The sequence below is a fragment of the Cibotium barometz genome, chromosome 35, assembly GCF_041138505.1.
Source record: "Cibotium barometz isolate CiBa-2024 chromosome 35, ASM4113850v1, whole genome shotgun sequence".
NCBI lineage: Eukaryota > Viridiplantae > Streptophyta > Polypodiopsida > Cyatheales > Cibotiaceae > Cibotium > Cibotium barometz.
The window spans coordinates 46,110,921-46,128,563 of record NC_141080.1 but is presented as its reverse complement, the minus strand read 5'-3'; the positions used below and the strand labels follow the sequence as shown (position 1 = coordinate 46,128,563).

General features: G+C 41.9%; 1 protein-coding gene across 1 annotated transcript; it reads right to left on the bottom strand.

Annotated features, from left to right (window-relative positions):
* Positions 1–979: 979 nt before the first annotated feature.
* LOC147618516 (14-3-3 protein 7-like) lies at positions 980–16,359 on the bottom strand. Its single transcript, XM_086774972.1, has 7 exons — positions 16,181–16,359; positions 15,335–15,641; positions 15,115–15,202; positions 2,102–2,211; positions 1,782–1,930; positions 1,427–1,473; positions 980–1,285 (listed from the first exon to the last, which is right to left on the bottom strand). The coding sequence occupies exons 1-7, from the start codon at positions 16,245–16,247 to the stop codon at positions 1,283–1,285; spliced, it is 771 nt and encodes a 256-aa protein (XP_086631098.1). The 5' UTR covers positions 16,248–16,359; the 3' UTR covers positions 980–1,282.
* Between the last annotated feature and the right edge of the window lie 1,284 nt (positions 16,360–17,643).

Here is a 17,643-nt window from a genome sequence, read left to right as displayed (position 1 = left end):
GTTTAGTAAAAGGCAATCACCCTGTTAGCACAGCACAAGATTACACAACTGAATCTCTCCAACAGTGCTAGGGATGCTTCTACTTTTGCACAGCAACTACAAGCACCTCCTGACATGCTTTTGAAATCTGACACAACCCACAAAAAGTCCTATTATCATACATTCTACCAACATGTACATTTCACCAGTTAACTCATGAGGCAGCAGACAAATGCCTCTTGACCTTGCATAAAACTCCATTCCTTATTATTACCCATTTATCCTCCGCCTCGTCCTTCCAAAAGTGGATGTTTGCTTTCAGGATCTTCAGCACCACACTATTTCCCCATCCAGATTCAAAATATCTAGCCACATTTCCTGCAATCAACTAACACCGGAAGACATCTCCCACTCACTTGTACTGAGAAAACCATCTTAATAGGGTGTAGCAAAATATTATTCCTGATCCCAAATTCCATATACACTTTGTGCGTCTTTAGTTAGCTCAGACGCTTGAATGTCCAAATGTCCAAGTCATCAACTGATTTTCCTACTTTTGGCAAAAGTTTGATGGTAGTCATGATAAAATTCTGACAGTACATTCCTCAAACTGTTGCCAAAAAACAGGGAGTACACCTATTCTGCCACAAGAGGCTGCCAAGTAATTGACCCCTGTACATTACACATCACTATCCTGTGAGGGCTATTGATGACTCTACATAAACAAATGACTTGCACAAGCCACCCAAAACACAAGCTAGCACCCCGAGTTAGCTACCACCAGGAGAAAAAGGGCAGTATACATAACTTGCAAAACTACGACACTCCATAATAACACGTTCACAAGGTAATCGGCATAGCCTTATCTTCAAGGGGAATTTAAACCACTTTGCTCAAACTCACTTGGACTATCAACAACTCTCAAAAAATCATCAGTCTGTTAAGATGGATAATCACTTGCAGAAACCACATCAGAAGAATCCAATCACTAAAATCGTGCTTACAAAAACCCAATTACTGAACTCACTAATAACCGGCTAGACAAACAAAAATTAAGCCCAAGTCAACAACATGAATTACTCGATACAAAATCCATCATAATCTCTATGAACTCCAAGAGAGCTGAATCAAAAGCATTAATCAACCAGGAATGTGAAGAGCAGAAGAAAGAGATTTTTAAAGTTAAGAGAGTAAGACAGCATGGTGCTTGTGATGTATGATCCAACAGAACTTTGACACTGCCAATGGCCCTAGATCAATCTTTGGATGCCTTTGCTTGATCTGATCAGCATGTCAAGACTCACTACTGCAAAGCAGAATTAAATCATGTCAAATGGGTGTTCTAACACAATTAAAAATCACAGCTACAAAATGCAAGACCAACACACCACATATACAAAAACTTCAAATAACACATTCTAGTCCCACTACGCAGATATTGATTCACCTCTTTGCCTTCATCTTCGAAATTCTCCCCTTTAGGTTGCTCGTCGCCTGCACTCATCAACAGCCATGTCAAGGCACCCATAATCAAGACCGATGTTAAGGTTCCCATAGGCATATAGCCTAGGTAGTCACCGGTGAGGAGTTTTCCCTTCCCAGGGGAGGGGGAGGACGAGGGGCTTGGGTTGGAAACTCCCCAGCCTAAACCCATGTGGCACAAGTTGTCTATCACATACATACATACATACAAGCATGCACATGTACATTACAAACAAAAGAAGGCACCCATAAACTAAAACAGACTTGATATTCCATCTCTGCCTAAATCAAGCATAAAATGATCCTAAAATGATAATCACCTCCATCATCCGGCAAATCAGAAGTCCAGAGTGTGAGATTGTCCCTGAGGAGTTGCATGATCAGGGTGCTGTCTTTGTAGGACTCCTCACTTAGAGTGTCGAGTTCAGCAATCGCTTCATCAAAAGCTTGTTTTGCAAGATGGCACGCCCTGATATAATAAGGTTATTGAGATGAGGAAACCTCCTACTTCCTACGAAAAACCAAGTTCTTTTGCAAAGAAACTATCATATTAAAAAAAACTGCCGAGTGCCCACCCTCCAGTACATATACCCATTTAGTTCACACGGTAAAACATACACCAGACATCAAGAATACTTACTGCTCTGGTGTGTTTAAGATTTCATAGTAGAATACGGAAAAGTTCAGTGCCAATCCAAGCCTTATCGGATGAGTTGGAGATAAATCTGTTGTGGCAGTATTCAAAGCAGCCTACAAGAGCAGTGGCCATTTCATCATTATCAAAATCCCTTCTCTCTCTCTCTCTCTCTCTCTCTCTCTCTCTTTTCGTGAAATGGTGTTTTATATTATATGTAAAAATGTACATCAACCACATGGCTCACACAGAACCTATGGCCCAAAAAAAACCCCCACAAAAGATCCTCTAAAGGATCATGACCATGCAAACCTGTACACTAATAAGAAAGTCTCCTAGCCAAATAAGCATCCCAGATAAAAGCATCAAAGATGAGCCAGCCGAGCCGCCGTAACATCTGCATCCAGTAGCTGAGCTGAGAGAAGAGAAGAAAACTGCCAAAGCAGCAAACCGTGGATACTTAGAATGTGACAAGGAATCAAAGATGAACCCATTCCGTGTAGTCCAAATATGCCAAAGTCCTGTCCATCTAAGGAAATGGAATATCACAAGGTGACTGTCCGAAGTAACGACTTGAGGACAAATCCCAAATATCCACTGATGAGCTGAAACAGTAGACCTCTCTACTGCCTCCCAAACACGAGAGACAAAAGACCAAATCTGACGGGCCACTGGACAACTCATGAACAAATGCATAACTGTTTCAGTGCATGTCGTGCAGAAGAAGCAAAAGGCCAATGTAATTTTACGACGGCTGAGCTGATCCCGTGTAGGTAACCCTCCCACCAACATCCTCCAAATGAAAACCTTACCTTGGTAAGGGAGTTTAGACTGCCAACCACGCATAAGAGTTTTCTGCCACCATGATTTAGACTTGTGCAATCCCCACACCTTATTGGCGTTGGTTGAAACCCAATCTTTCTCTGATACGAGCTTATGATAGACCTGGTTAGCTGAAAGTGATATCAAGTCACCAGATTTACATAGTGCCCAATCAAGCCAAGGCTGATCTGCAGATGGCCGAGGCAATGGAGTAAAAAGCTCAACTGCATGCATGATGTCAACCCATAGTGGCTGAAATGTCCGAGGAACCCTAAAGTGCTACAAAATACAACGAAACGAATATGGCCTGTCACGACCAGGTATCATTGCATCTCGGATTCTAACCAAGCCTAACCTGACCATGCGGTTGAGTCGTATGCATGAAGCATCTCTGTCTGGCCAAACAATGACATGCGACTCCACAAATGTTTCGAACTGCAAAGAGTTCAAAAGTGGTCTCTCTCTCTCTCTCTCTCTCTCTCTCTCTCTCTCTCTCTCAACACTTGGTCTGTGACTTCATAATTTGTATTCACAAACTGCTTTTTTCTGGACTTTCACAAAATTTTGAAACAGTTCCACAAAGAAAGCTCTTTGACCAGCTTCAAGAACTTAGCTTTCCAAATGAGCTAATTTGGGCTGCATTGACCCACTATGATCAGGTTACAAGGGTTGTCAAAACATTGAAAGAAGAAGATCAAAAGCACCGAGTCAACTGTCCATTATCATGTGACAACAGCAGGATTAGGATGCACAAGCAGTTAATAGAGGCCAGCAGGTGTGCGGGCCACCTCGGAACTGGTGCATATGCCATGTGGCAAGCACCCATTGGACAACAAGTCATGGACAATAAAAAGAGGCCAACCAGCACAATATAGTGCTATATATACGAGCTTAGTAAAATCATCATAATCATCTACTTTACTTAGTGTTAAGACTTCACAAAGTGTTTCTCTATGGGCCAAGTGCTAGCCAGGAGTATACAATAGGTCACAAGACCACACTTATGCTTTCATTCAGCCATATCAGTTGTACTTAAACTCCAATTGTAACACTTCTTTCTTGTACATACTACACATCAGTAGTTCAAGACTCTTGTGTGTGTTGTGTGATTCCGTCACACCCTTTTCTATCACTGAAAACCCTAAACAAATGTTATATCGAAGCCTAGTGAACCTGCAAATGTTTTTCTTTTCTAGCACCCTGTGAGTTCAATTGCTTGGATAGGGTAGAGCACAAGTCAGGGTTTTGGAAAATTCATTATTTGGGTTATTTCTAGTGTTTAGGTGCCCCCTCCTTATCCCACCCACCCATGTGCATTGACTGCTTGGATAGGGCAGAGCCCCTAGATTCCTAGAGTGCACGAGTCCGGGTTTGGGAAAAGTAATTATTTGGGTTACTCCTCACCCCCCGTATCCCACCCACCATGTGTGTTGGCTTCGATATGGTAGAGCCCCTAGGTTCCATGAGTGCACAAGTCCGGGTTTGGGAAAAGTCGTTATTTCTAGTGCATACATCCCCCTTGCAGTTTCCATTTGTACTTAAATTCCAATTGTAACACTACCTTCTTGTACATAATAAAGATGAGTAATAAAGGGCTCTTGTATGTGTTGTATGTGCCGCCACACTCTTTTCTATCTCTGAAAACCCTAGCACATAGACACGAGTGTTCTAGAGTTGGCATTTGAGCCTAGTGAACCTGCAAACTTCATGCAAACGGATGCACCGGACGAAGTTCACTTCCGGTCCAACAATAGTTGTTATCCTGAGCCTTCAAGTAGTCGGCAAGGGAGACGTCGTTCACGTTACCAACGATCTACTTCGCAGAGTCCCTCTCCACTCGATTCTATGGACAGTTTATGCTTGTCTTCATCAGCTCAAATCCGGTTAAACATTTAAACAATGGCTACAACCATTAAACATAGTCACATATGCTGAAAAATAAAATCATATGCACATGACACCACATTGGGAGTCAAGACCAAGGTCCAGAACGGCTGGCCCCCCTTCAACGGAATTCTCCATTTCTCGGGAGTAATTTTTTTAACAAAGGATGCAGATGCCCAACACCGGAATTTTTCCAAGTACATAAAATGTCCAATCAAATAAAGAAGATCAATCTCTAAGAACACTGTCCCACAAATAACCCAAGGATGCATCTTCAAGATATCTCGCAAAGCAAGCAGCTTCTCGCGATGGAACTCTCCAAAATCACTCCCAGGGGCACTATCAGCGCTAGGATCACCATGAAAACACCTCACACCCAAGAGCATGCAAAAAGAATCACTTTGCGATAAAGCATGTCGTCTAGTTCTGAATTTTCTGTTTTCAGCCCGAAAGCACCTGAAAGAAGAGCTTGTGCCTAGATGGGATGCCTCAAGGAAGCCATGTTGATGCATATGAAGGAGAGAAGGCACTGTACGGATTGCTATGGGGCTGTCCAGAACAGAAAACAGTAAACCACTACCATGTATGTCAACGCAAGAGAGGAGGAGAGCTTGAAAAGCACACACCCATGCCAGTTATATGCACATCTCAGTTATATGCACATCTGCAAGTCCCCCAGCTGAAAATAACTCCCCTTGCCTTCTTTTGCAAGTTGACCGAACAATCTGCCACAAACCCTTGTGAATGAACCGAATCCACATATTCAGCTTCCAATGGGCATAGTTGGTTCCGTCCAATGTTCATACAAGGGGGGAGCCATATCCACAGCAACAAAATACACCAAACACAAATCTCAGCACTCCAAGACTCCTCTCGAGCACTTTCCAACGGAGCGAAGCACGAGAACCAATCAAACCCCTCTCAAATCAAAGAGAACGAGGCTGGACAGCAGCAAAACAGTCCACCAAAACGCAGAGGAAACAACCAACCGAAGGGAGGGGAAGCCGGGGAAGAAGCAAGGTTGTCGGGGCCACTTATCAAGTTGGACCACACGCGAAAAACCACCTCCAAAAGCTATCCTGACTATAAAAAACAGCAGCCACTACACCACCAGCCGCTTGGACTTGCACCTCGAGACCTTGTAGTAGGGGTTGCACGGGGCAAGAGCACCTCCGGTAGAAAAAAACGCTGATGGGACGAGGCAGAAAACACCGGTTCAGCATATAACGCAGCCAGCAAAGAAGAAAACGTAGTAACCTACTGCTTCGAGAAACGCATGCTGCAAAAGGGAGGAAGAGATTAAAACGCAGATGGGCGACCGGGACCTAGACGTCTGATACCATGCTGGAGTATGCACAAGCGGAAGCATAGACAAGGAAAGAGAGAGAGAGAGAGAGAGAGAGAGAGAGAGAGCAATTGTTGCCAAGATCACCTTATTAAGCAAGAGGCTCGTTGTTCTGTACATATACTAGGAGGCTAACCCACATTAGGGTTGTGAGCATGGGAGCATGGATACAAGCTCTAGTGGAGCATGGGTTAGGGCTAACCTTAAGGGTTGAGGTTAGGGTAAAGCATCCAAGAATCACATGGGAAATGGAAAGTCAAGAGTCACTTGAAGGCCCTCCTATATAATAGGGACATGGGACACACTCAAGGGATGTTCTCTGTTGTAGAGGATTGTATCTACTCTCTTGCCATTTTATACTAGAGCTAAGTACGAGTGCTGCTAGATTGGAGTCATACCTCTTGGTGGCATGGGACTTGAAGGTTAAGGTATGAGGCACTTCATTGTGTAAATCCCTTGAACTCGGGGTAGTTGAGTGGATGAGATGCATGTTTATGCATGACGATTATCTAGAGAGATCTTAGGATTTTAACAGTGGTATCAGAGCAATCTCTAGTTAATTGTTATTGTTTTTTCTTTCTTATTCCAATTTTTAGCATTTTTTAATGTAAATTTTAATATTTACTAAATAAAAATGTTATTTTGTTGGTTTGTTTTGGTGATTATGCACATGGATCGCCGATATGGCGATTGGAACGCGTGTTTCTTCTATTCAATGGATGAATCGACGTTACGAGAGAGTTCCATAAGTTCACTGCTTTTTTTTTTGGGTTTAAAATAAGCATTTATGAATTTTTTACCAAAATACCACACATTTTATTGGGGATATTTTTGTAGTGAAGTCCCTGAATTTCTACAATTTATGAAAATTTTTCCTAATTATTTAAAACTTTTTAGAGCATTTTTATGGCAAAAAATATATTTTTTTATGCATTTTGACGAGTTTTCCGCAAAGATGCTATCAATTTTCTACCAAATTTTTGCTGAAATGCAGTGTGGAACAGCCAATTGATGCATTGAGTTCTCTCCCGTGTACGTGGGTTTCTTTTCTCCTCTCAAAAATGAAATTTTCTTCAATTGTGAACACCTCTTATGAGGGATCGTTAGATTAGAGTTAATCATAATTATGTAATTATAATTAACTATTAATCAAAAATTTAATTAATCTCCTCTCTATTAACAAAGAAGAAGGGATAGAGAAGTATGAAGGAGCAGTTTGATTGGAAAAAGAAGTGAGGAGAGAGGAGCGCTCCTCCTCTCTCTCACTAATCGCAACGCTGTGTTGTAGGCCGCCAAGCGAAAAAAGCCCCCCCCCCCTCCCTCTCCCCCCTTCCCTAAAAACGATTTTATAAGCTTTAAAATTAAAGCTTTTAAATTTTAAAAAAAGAGCTTTTTTTTATTAAAAGCTTTTCAAAACTTTTCAAAAAAAGCTTGAAAAAAAAAAAGAAAAAGAGATTTGAAATTTTTTCTTCTTCTCTGACATTTTTTTCTCTGAAAATTCTTTCTTAGACCTCTTTGACTTTCCATCTCTCAGGATAACTATTGACTTTCTGAATTCCGGGGATCTTTTGACCTTTTGGATTCCGAAAACTTTTGACCTTTCACATTTCGATTTTTTTTGTCTTTTTATTTTTTCGAAACTATTAGCTTTTCGTATTCCAAAAAGACCATTAGGATTCCGAAATTTTTGAACCGTTCATATTCTAATGCGTTCAGGGTAAATTAAAAATCTTAAAAGATTCTTAAAAATTAGTAAAAAATTAGACAAAGGTTATTTTAAATTTCTGAAAAATTTAGGATTGGTGATTGGCATGTGGTGTGTCCATTCAGATGCCCGTGACCATTCAAATTCTTTTAAAAATCTATTTTTTGCCCAAAAATTTTAAAAATCCATTAAAATTATAAATTTTTATTGGATTTGAGAATTATCGAACGGAATTGAAAATTTCCTTAAACGATGGAATTCTCAAGAGAAATTAGAAATATTCTAGAAATTATTTTTAAAAATCCTAAAAATTGATATTTTTAAATATCATTGGTATTTTGATAAATCTAATTGCTAAAAAATTTCTTAAAAAATATAGATTTGAAATGCCATAAGATAGGTTTAGTGGAATATTTAAGTGTGGTCTATGCTTAATTTCCTAAGCCTAAGATAAATTCTATCATGGATTAGTTGATCTATTTGTTTTGGTAAATTTTATTGAATAGTTTTCAAATTTTATATGGACTCATCAACTGCCTAGATCACTTGCATCTAGGGGTTTTTAATGAGTGCTACACGCATGTGTTTCACTTGCTTGCTTTGGAGTTTTGCTTAAATGACACCACATTCATATTCTTCGGATCGATGAGTTAGCCACCAATTTTAATGCTTCTTTTGGCATGATTAATAACCATTAGATGACATGCATTGATTTTTATGATCAACTATGGTTTTCATGGATTCGAGGTGCTTCTATGCTTCTATCCATGGTTTTATAACTATCTTTTGATCTTTCGGATAATATCATGTGCTTTGAAGGTAGCATTTGCCTTCATTTTTGTTAGCACATTCATTCCCAATTTTTGCCCATTTCTGGTGTCCTTTTGGTCCCTTTTGCATGGCCCTTGATTATGGGCTGGCCACCCCTATTTTACATATTTTTCTTGGATATTTCCCAGCCCGTATAGTTTTTTCCCAATCGGCCAGCTACTCATGTCCAGTCGGCCAACATATGCAGTTCCAATCAGCCAGCTCTCCCCACCTATAAATAGGTGGAACTGGCCTCTCATTCTTGTATCTTGTCTTGTATCTTTTGTTCCCTCACTTATGAGACTACTTGTGTCTCTTGCTTGGGACTATTTTGCTTCAGTATATTCAGCATAGCAGCTCCATACCTCTCTCTCTCTTGCACTCTCTATTCAGCACTCTAGTGCCCTTTTGCTTCTGCTCTGTGCACTCTCTCATGGTATCATCACTCCCGGTTCAATGATTCCATCTGCTACCCCAGATTTAGCCCTATTTGCAGTCCCTTATCCTCTGCATTTTTCACAAATTTGCAGCCTTCTTCTTGCTGCGTTTTGTGGTCAGCTTCTGCTAGTTGGTTTTTCTTCAGTTTGGCTTCATCGCTTGCAGCCTGAAAGTAACTTTCTTATCAGCGTTTCACTTCTACTTGGAGTTTGGGTCTAGGCGGCCTGTTTTTTCAGGACAGCAGCCCCTCTTTGGCTGCGTTTTTCTCTTCGGTGGACATTCTCTTTTGCAGAGGGGTTTTGTGGTGGTTCGGGCTTTGGTGGCACCCTTGGTACCTCTGGAGGACACTTCTTCTGAGATTGTGCATATTTCTGTCAAGAGAGTCCAAGCTACAATCCTTGTTGATGCCTTTCCCTCTTGCACCCTCTTACAGCACATTCCCAGGCCCTGTGCGACTGCCTTTTCTCTATCAAATCTGCATTTTTTGCTTTCCTCTTCTGGTGGCCTCAAGGTTGGAGGTACAATCGACAGAAGCTTCTGCGTTTTTTGCTACATGAGGATTTTTCGGGTGCTGTCCAGCCTCTTACGGCTGTGTTTTGGTGGGAGGAAGGGACCTACATCAGCGTTTTCTGATTTGGACAGTTTTTTATGAGGTTTGGTCCTATTGGTTGGATCAATGATAATAGCTTCAGATTTGGCTCCCATACCACTTTCTAGTTATTTCCTAGATGAGGCAGACAAGTTGGATGGTGGTAACTTTCAGACATGGAAGTTGCAGGTTACTTCTATTCTCAGGGAGTATGGTTTGGAGTTTCTCTCGTACAAGAATCGATGCTTACCGGACCTTGCCTCTGCGGAGGATGTGTGTCGGTGGAGGAAGACTGATGGACAAATCTATGGCTTTCTCCTCCTGAATTGTCAGGATTCGGTTCTTTGACACTTCATCTATGCTCCTGATGATGCTTCTACTTTCTGTGTGTGGCAGTTACTTTGTGACCTGTATGGTGATACCAGTGATCGACAAATAGTTTCTACTTTTGGGTGCTATGCAGCCAGTGATCTTGTGGACACTTCTTTTGGAGATGTTCCTGCAACGAAGGATAGTGGGCTAGTTTTGCTCACTGCATCTGAAGAGTTTGTTTCTCCTGTTGCCTTGCCTTCAGTTTCTGTGCATACTTCTCCTTGCCAAGATGATATATCTAGTAATGTTTTTGAGGAAAACAGTGGGCCGTCTTTGCTCACACCTTCCGAGGGAGATTTGTCTCCTATTCCTTTGCCTCCGACTCTTTCTTCGACAACCAGTGACCAAGATGTGTTGCTGGTCCCTTTGCCTTCTATGGAGGAGCCTGCTTCTACACTGTGTGATGCTATTGAAGAGGCTACTACTACTTCAGTTACCACTACTGTGAATGTTTCTATTTCCCTTACTCTGTGTGAGGATTCTAGATTGTGGTCAGGTGTGTTCGTGACCGTGCCCGAGGCACATTGGTACATTTAGGGATTGAAGGATTGGGATTTGGATTTGGTTGGGCCTGTGGAGTCCCGACATCAGTTTTCAAAGGGGGCGGTTGAGTTCTTACATCTGGCGATACCGACCCTCGAGGAGCGTGCTATTGTACAGCATTTGGCTACTCTTGGTACAGAGTTGGAGCAAATGGACTCTATTTATTTTGAGGGTATTATCTTCTTGGAGCTACATGCTTCTAGGGATCTCTATGGCACTGTGTTTATATTTGGGTTTGGCACCGATATTTGGAACAGCATGGCGCAGCCTACATAGTTGTTTTCTTCTAGTGAAGAAGTGTACCTGGCAACTTGTTCTGTTGCTTTTCTAGCTAAGTTGCTGTGGAGATTGCTTGTGGAGCTTTCCTAGTACCTGTTGTTGCTGCATTCTTTTCTTTGACAAGGACGACTTCTTCCACTTCTCGAAGTTTGTTCAGCATCTGGTGTTGAGATGGGATGTTGGCACATTCATCCCCAGTTTTTGCCCATTTTTGGTGTCCTTTTGGTCCCTTTTGCATGGCCCTTGATTGTGGGCTAGCCACCCCTATTTTACATATTTTTCTGGGATTTTTTCCAACCCGTGTGGTTTTTTTCCAGTCGGCCAGCTCTCCCCACCTATAAATAGCTGGGACTGGCCTCCCATTCTTGTATCTTGTCTTGTATCTTTTGCTCCCTCACTTATGAGACTACTTGTGTCTCTTGCTTGGGACTGTTTTGCTTCAGTATATTCAGCATAGTTGCTCCATATCTCTCTCTCTCTCGCACTCTCTATTCAACACACTAGTGTGCCCTTTTGCTTCCGCTCTGTGCACTCTTTTAGTTTTTACACATAACTTTGGACTATGTTCCTTGTACTCTTGTACATATTCCAACTTACATACCTAGTTGCTTAAGTATCTAGATGAATTGTTATTTTTCTACCCCAACTTTATTGTGTTTATTGAGTAGTTATCATTAGAAAGGCGCCAATAATTCAAATTGTTTTCTAATGATGTACTCAGAAAGAGTTATCCCTTGATGTGGTCTCAGGTATATAGAGATAGGTTTTAGTATGCGAAAGCCTAGGATAAGGCAATTGCATTCCTTTTATGCAGGATTTTGTTCATATTTCCTAGACGGCATACTAGGGAGTTTCAAATTGATAAGGTATGTATGGGTGATATCATGGTGGTATGAGACGCTAGCGATCCCTCACATATATTATCTTATCGAATAATTTGGGCTCACAATTGTTGCCTTGCTTACATCACTTGACATGTTGACTCGAACATTCAAAGACAATCTCATTTTTTGACTTCACTTGAAGTTGTAGTATAAGCGTTCTCTAGATAAACTTCTTTTATCTATAGCCTGCATGTTTTGATGGGTGTAATCTCGTCGACATTTTCACTTGTTGAAATATCTTTCTTTAGAGTTCAATGAGTTTATCTTGTTGTGTTCGGATTAAGAAATTTTAGACTTTTCCTTTGTTGGCGTTTCTTTCTCTAGTTCCATCCTTTAGGTGATTTATACAGTCCACCTGATGGTTTACGGATATACGTATGTAACTCATCGAGACGTTGATGACTCTCTATGTTGATATGGATAACTCGGGACGCCAATAATTCCCTGTGTAGATGTGGTTACGTCGGGCCACCGATGGATCCCTGGTTCTTGCCATTATAATGCCATATCTTCATAATTTATTTCGAATGGTTTACAACAAGTTTTCAAGAAACTGGAAACTACTTTGAGTATGAGTTCCTCTGATCACCCACAGTCTGATGGGTAAACAGAGCATATGAATCAGATTTTAAATGATATACTTCTTGCGTATATCTCTAGAAAACCATCGAGTTGGGAAAAATATCTTCCAATGATGGAATTTACCTATAACAATTCTAAGCATACGGTTCCTGGTTATAGTCCGTTCATGCTTATATATGGGTATCAACCTAGGGTACCTGTTGATGTTGGTCTTAAAGTCATTGAGCTTGATGCATCGAAAGATTTCTTGCGTGATATGCAAGAAATGCTCACCCAAACTCAGGATTCTATCAGGAGTGCTCAAGATAGAGCACGGTTTTATGCTGATTGGAGACGCTCACCTTGGTCTTTTAAGCCAAGAGCATTGGTTTATTTGATAGTTCCTAAAGATTCTCAGACTTTGCCAACAGGAAAGTGCTCAAAATTATCTTCTAGATATTGTAGTCGCTTTCGAGTTATACGTTAGATTGGCACAGTTGCGTATGAACTAAAACTGCCTCCACATGTTCATCCAGTCTTTCATGTCAGTAGATTGAAAGAGAAACTGGGAGGTGAGGAAAACATAGTTCCTCCTCAAGAACTCGTTGAAGTCGAAGATTTATCCCATGTTCCACATGAACTTAAAAAGGTACTTAAATTCAAGAAAAGGAAACTTCGTAGTCGACTAATCCCCGAGGTTAAAATTAAGTGGAAAGATAGGAAAATAGAGGATTCGACTTGGAAGTCAGTTGAGAATATTCGGCACAGATTTCTTTCTTTTCATTGTAAGAGTGCAATGTTTTGAGAGAGGAGAAGTATGTTATGTGCGCATTATATGTGCATATACTAGGAGACTAACCCACATTAAGCTTGTGAGCATGGGAGCATAGGAACAAGCTCTAGTGGAGCATGGGTTAGGGCTAACCTTAAGGGTTGAGGTTAGGGTTAAGCATCCAAGGCTCACACATGAGAAATGGAGAGTCAAGAGTCACTTGAGGACCCTCCTATATAATAGGGACATGGGACACACTCACGGGATGTTCTTTGGTGTAGAGGATTGTATCTACTCTCTTGTCATTTTATACTAGAGCTGAGTGCTGCTGGATTGGAGTCATACCTCGTGGTGGTATGGGACATCAAGGTTAAGATATGAGGTATTTCATTGTAATTCATGTGTGCATCCCTTAGGCTCGAGGATCGTTGGGTAGATGAGTTTATGCCTAGTTTAGGCATGTTTATGCATGACGATTATCTAGAGAGATCTTAGGGTTTTAACACTCATACAATGGTAATAGCCAGCAAAAGAGTATTACAATGTGTAGGGATTGGATACAACAAGTGATGATGAGGGAGGCCCTTTATATAGGAAGACAAGGAAGCTGGCCAACTGCTCCACGACCCATGAATCAAGTGAAAATATATAAAAGCCCAATAAATAGGCAGGTGTCGACTCTACATTCTCTCTCCACAGCTCTATCTCTTGTAACAAAGAATAAGGTGGATTACTCATGCTCACTAACATAAAGGTATAAAGAAGACATTGTTGTGAGTTGCACGACCAAACTTCCATAATTCCTTGAGAGGGTTGTGTCAAACTGATGGGCATTTCGGTCAGTAGTGGCAGTCGGTCCAGGCGGGGAGCTCCACAATTTGAGACCAAGACTCGAGGGTCATACCACCTGTTAGGGTGGCTAGTAGTCAGTACTTGATACGGAACGGGTTATTGTTCCGGGATGATATAATCTATGTATTACCAGATTGTACTAAGATTAGAAAAAGCATCCTTTATGAATGTCATGACTCTCCTACAGCAGGTCATCAAGGGGTGCAACGGACATATGATTAGTTAAAATGGAGTTTTACAAGCCTAAGATAAAGGTGGAATTCCAAGACACGGTCTCTTCCCTATTTATGTCTGAGGCTCATGATCACAAGATACATCAAACGAAGCTCACCTTTAAAAAAGCACCCATTTACACCAATGATGTTCTTACCTCACTTGAGGTGGGAAAAAGAAGGGCTGCAATAATGAAGGTGCAAGAAGCAAGGGATAAGCCATGAGGGACTGTGTAAATACAGATTGATAAAAACAACCAGATGACAATGCCACATGCATAAGACCGCAAACAAGCTGAATATTGCAACCTGAAATTGCAATGATCTGATCCTCCCTATACAGATAACGTTTATAGAAGCACTCCTCAAGATCCCAAAACAGTCATCACCATTTCTTTCACAAATATCAAGGCCCTCAATTTCCAACTTACAGCTGATGGGGACATCTCATGTAAGCTCTCAAAAGTGGGACCCTAATTTATCCCCCAAGGCCCAATGGCCCACCTTTGAGACCCTTGGCCAGCCGACTTTTTGCCCACATCTGGCTATTCCACTGCCCACACCTACCTGCTCATATGCTGCCTGCAATGACCCTGCCTGCCCTTGCAAGCAGCAGCTTTGAATGGCTTGGCTATCTTCTCCTCCATACAGCAATTAGAAGTATGGGTCAGTTTTCAACATACCAAGCATGTGGGGACATAACGACATGAACACACGGCTGGGTTAAGACCAAAAGAGCAGAAAAACAGTCAAAAGGGGATGGCAGCAACCTTGGCTGACGATCCAGGACATGAATGAAACCTCCAAAGAGCCAGCAGCAACCCGCTTTCTAGTGTAGTCAAGACTATCATCAATCTATCAAATTTAATACCACAGGACACACATCCGTAATCATTGAAACCTACAAAACATGCATTTCCAATTAGCAACCACTCCTAGAAAGAGCTTTACTTGATAGGACGCCAATGACTGATCAGCAGCTTCCTTTCTCTCCTGCCCAGTCTTGAACTCTGCAAGATATCTGAAATAATCTCCTTTCCTGCCACATCAGGAGCAGGAAACCGCACCCAATCACAACCAGAACACTTCAAACAACAATAAAAACCATAACTTGAGCCCATATCAGGTAGCAAAGTTGTTTACTAAACACAAGGGATTGAAATGAAGGTACATCTTATGATAGAAGACTGCAAATTCTCCAGTGCCTGATGATGGGATCAAATGCTCATCAATGATGGTGAGGATGTCGCTGCAGATGTTGGTAAGTTCGTCCTCAACTTTTCCACGGTAATCCTTGATCCGCTTCACATTTTGATCATTTCCTTTGTTCTCTTCCTTCTGTTCGATAGAAGATAAGATGCGCCATGCAGCTCTGCGAGCTCCAATGACGTTCTTGTAACCTACTGAAAGCAGGTTCCTTTCTTCTACTGTGAGCTCAACATCGAGCTTGGCTACCTTCTTCATGAACTCTACCATCTCTGTTCAATGGAACAAGCAAAAAGCAATGTAAGAACCTTGGTTAAGAGGGAAAAAAAGCAGCACTAAAACAGCAAAAAGCAGAAAGAAGGTTGCTACAGTAGAGATTCTCTCTCTCTCTCTCTCTCTCTCTCTCTCTCTCTCTCTCTCTCTCTCTCACACACACACACAAACAAAAACAGAAAATGACGGCAAAAAGCAAAAAGTAAATATGGGAGTCAAGAAGAGGATGCTAGAAAAGGGGCGAATGCAAAAAGCGGACGTAAGGACGCAGCGGAAAAGCTAAAAGGGAGAATGATTAAGGAACGCGGCCAAGAGGTAAAAGCAAAGGGCTAAAGGCCAAAAGCGGACAGCAAAAGGGCAAAGCAAAACAGTACTCAAGACGACGGAAAATCAGAAAGCGGATGAGAGCAAAAAGCAGGAAGCAAATGTAACGTCGGAAGGGCAATGGGAAAAAGCAAAAAGCAGAGGTCTGATGCAACAGGAACACTGTGTGAGAGAGAGAAATAGAGAGAGAGAGAGAGAGAGAGAGAGAGAGCACCGTCGTAGCGCTCAGCCTGCTCGGCGACCTTGCTCATGTAAACATGGGCCTCCCGCTCTTTCTCCATGGCGATGGCCGAAGCGAGAGCTTCGCTGCTGCTGCCGTTGCTGCAAGGAAAAACACTAGGGCAGGCAACACACTGCAGACTCCTGAACAAAGCAATGCAAGAAATGTAGAAAAAAGTGGAGAAAAATAGAGGACCCGCACCACGGGGAAAGCGAGGTCCAGCCAGGCCTGGGCCCCCCACCCAGCTGTGAGACCACGTGGACGGAGTCGCCACCAACTCTCGCCCACGCTCACCCCCCACCCCAGGATGACACACCACCATGAGATACGTAAGCCCAAAAAATACGCCCCAAAGCGTTTATGAAAAAAATTATGCTCTCGAGTCCCAAGGTTATGGGTTCAAGCCCTCCCTCTCCAACCAGTAGCATTGTAGTTTTTAATTCCAGCCAAATTCAAAAAAAGAAAATAATAAAATATTAATAAGATCCTCCAATTGTAACCTTTAAATTTGGTAAGGTATTTGAGTTCAGAATTTGTATATATGTATCAAAATAGAAATACATTCTTTTAGTAATAAATCTTTGAAGATCAACTTCAATGTGTACATGGCCCTCATGCTGTTTCCCTGCTCTCTCTCTCAACAAAGTCGAAGGGGCTCTCCTCTCCTCATTCGTGCAGGCTCTCTCTCTCTCTCTCTCTCTCTCTCTCTCTCTCTCTCTCTCTCTCTGTGGAGACCTCCAAATTCTGGACTACATTGCCTATCATCCCAAAAGCAAAGTCGAAGGGGCTCTCCTCTCCTCAGGCACTCTCTCTCTCTCTCTCTCTCTCTCTCTCTCTCTCTCTCTCTCTCTCTCTCTCTCTCTCTCTCTGTGGAGACCTCCAAATTCTGGACTGCATTTTTGGAAGCTGTGGAGACTTCACTAGATCTTAGTACGGCCTATCATCCCAAAAGCAACGTCCAAACAAAAAGAGTAAACCAAGTAATCGAGGATATCCTTCGATCTTACTATGGATGGGAACCTCCCAAATGGATGAATTATTTACACTTGGTCAAGTTCGCCTATAATGCATCCTATCATCGTCGTATTGGGATGACTCCTTTTAAGGCTTTGTATGATCAAGACTATCTGACTCCTTTGACATGGTCAGATCCAATGTGACCAGGGTAGAGATGTCTAAACAGAACCATATGCAGATCACATGGACTGTATAGAGCACATGTTGATGACACCTAGACCACGTAAAGATTACATACAATCCTTTCCCACCTTATACAGACCATATAAACCATGTGGATAACATGTGGGCTGTACTGATCACGTACAAATCACTTGCAGGCCATCTCAATCATATGCGTTCCATATGGACCATGTGGATAACACATGGGCAATACTGAGCACATACAAATCACGTGCACGCCATCTCAATCATACGCGTTCCATATGGACCACTTTGAA

What these genes read in the sequence shown, in the direction of transcription:
- LOC147618516 (XM_086774972.1), bottom strand. Translation starts at nt 16,247, where the DNA reads ATGGAGAAAGAGCGGGAGGCCCATGTTTACATGAGCAAGGTCGCCGAG. An exon ending in AGTCATTGGCGTCCTATCAA is followed by an intron (nt 2,212 to 15,114) that starts GTAAAGCTCTTT and finishes CTGCTCTTGTAG; the next exon opens with GCTGCTTTGAATACTGCCAC. An exon ending in TGATTTGCCGGATGATGGAG is followed by an intron (nt 1,474 to 1,781) that starts GTGATTATCATT and finishes TGATGAGTGCAG; the next exon opens with GCGACGAGCAACCTAAAGGG.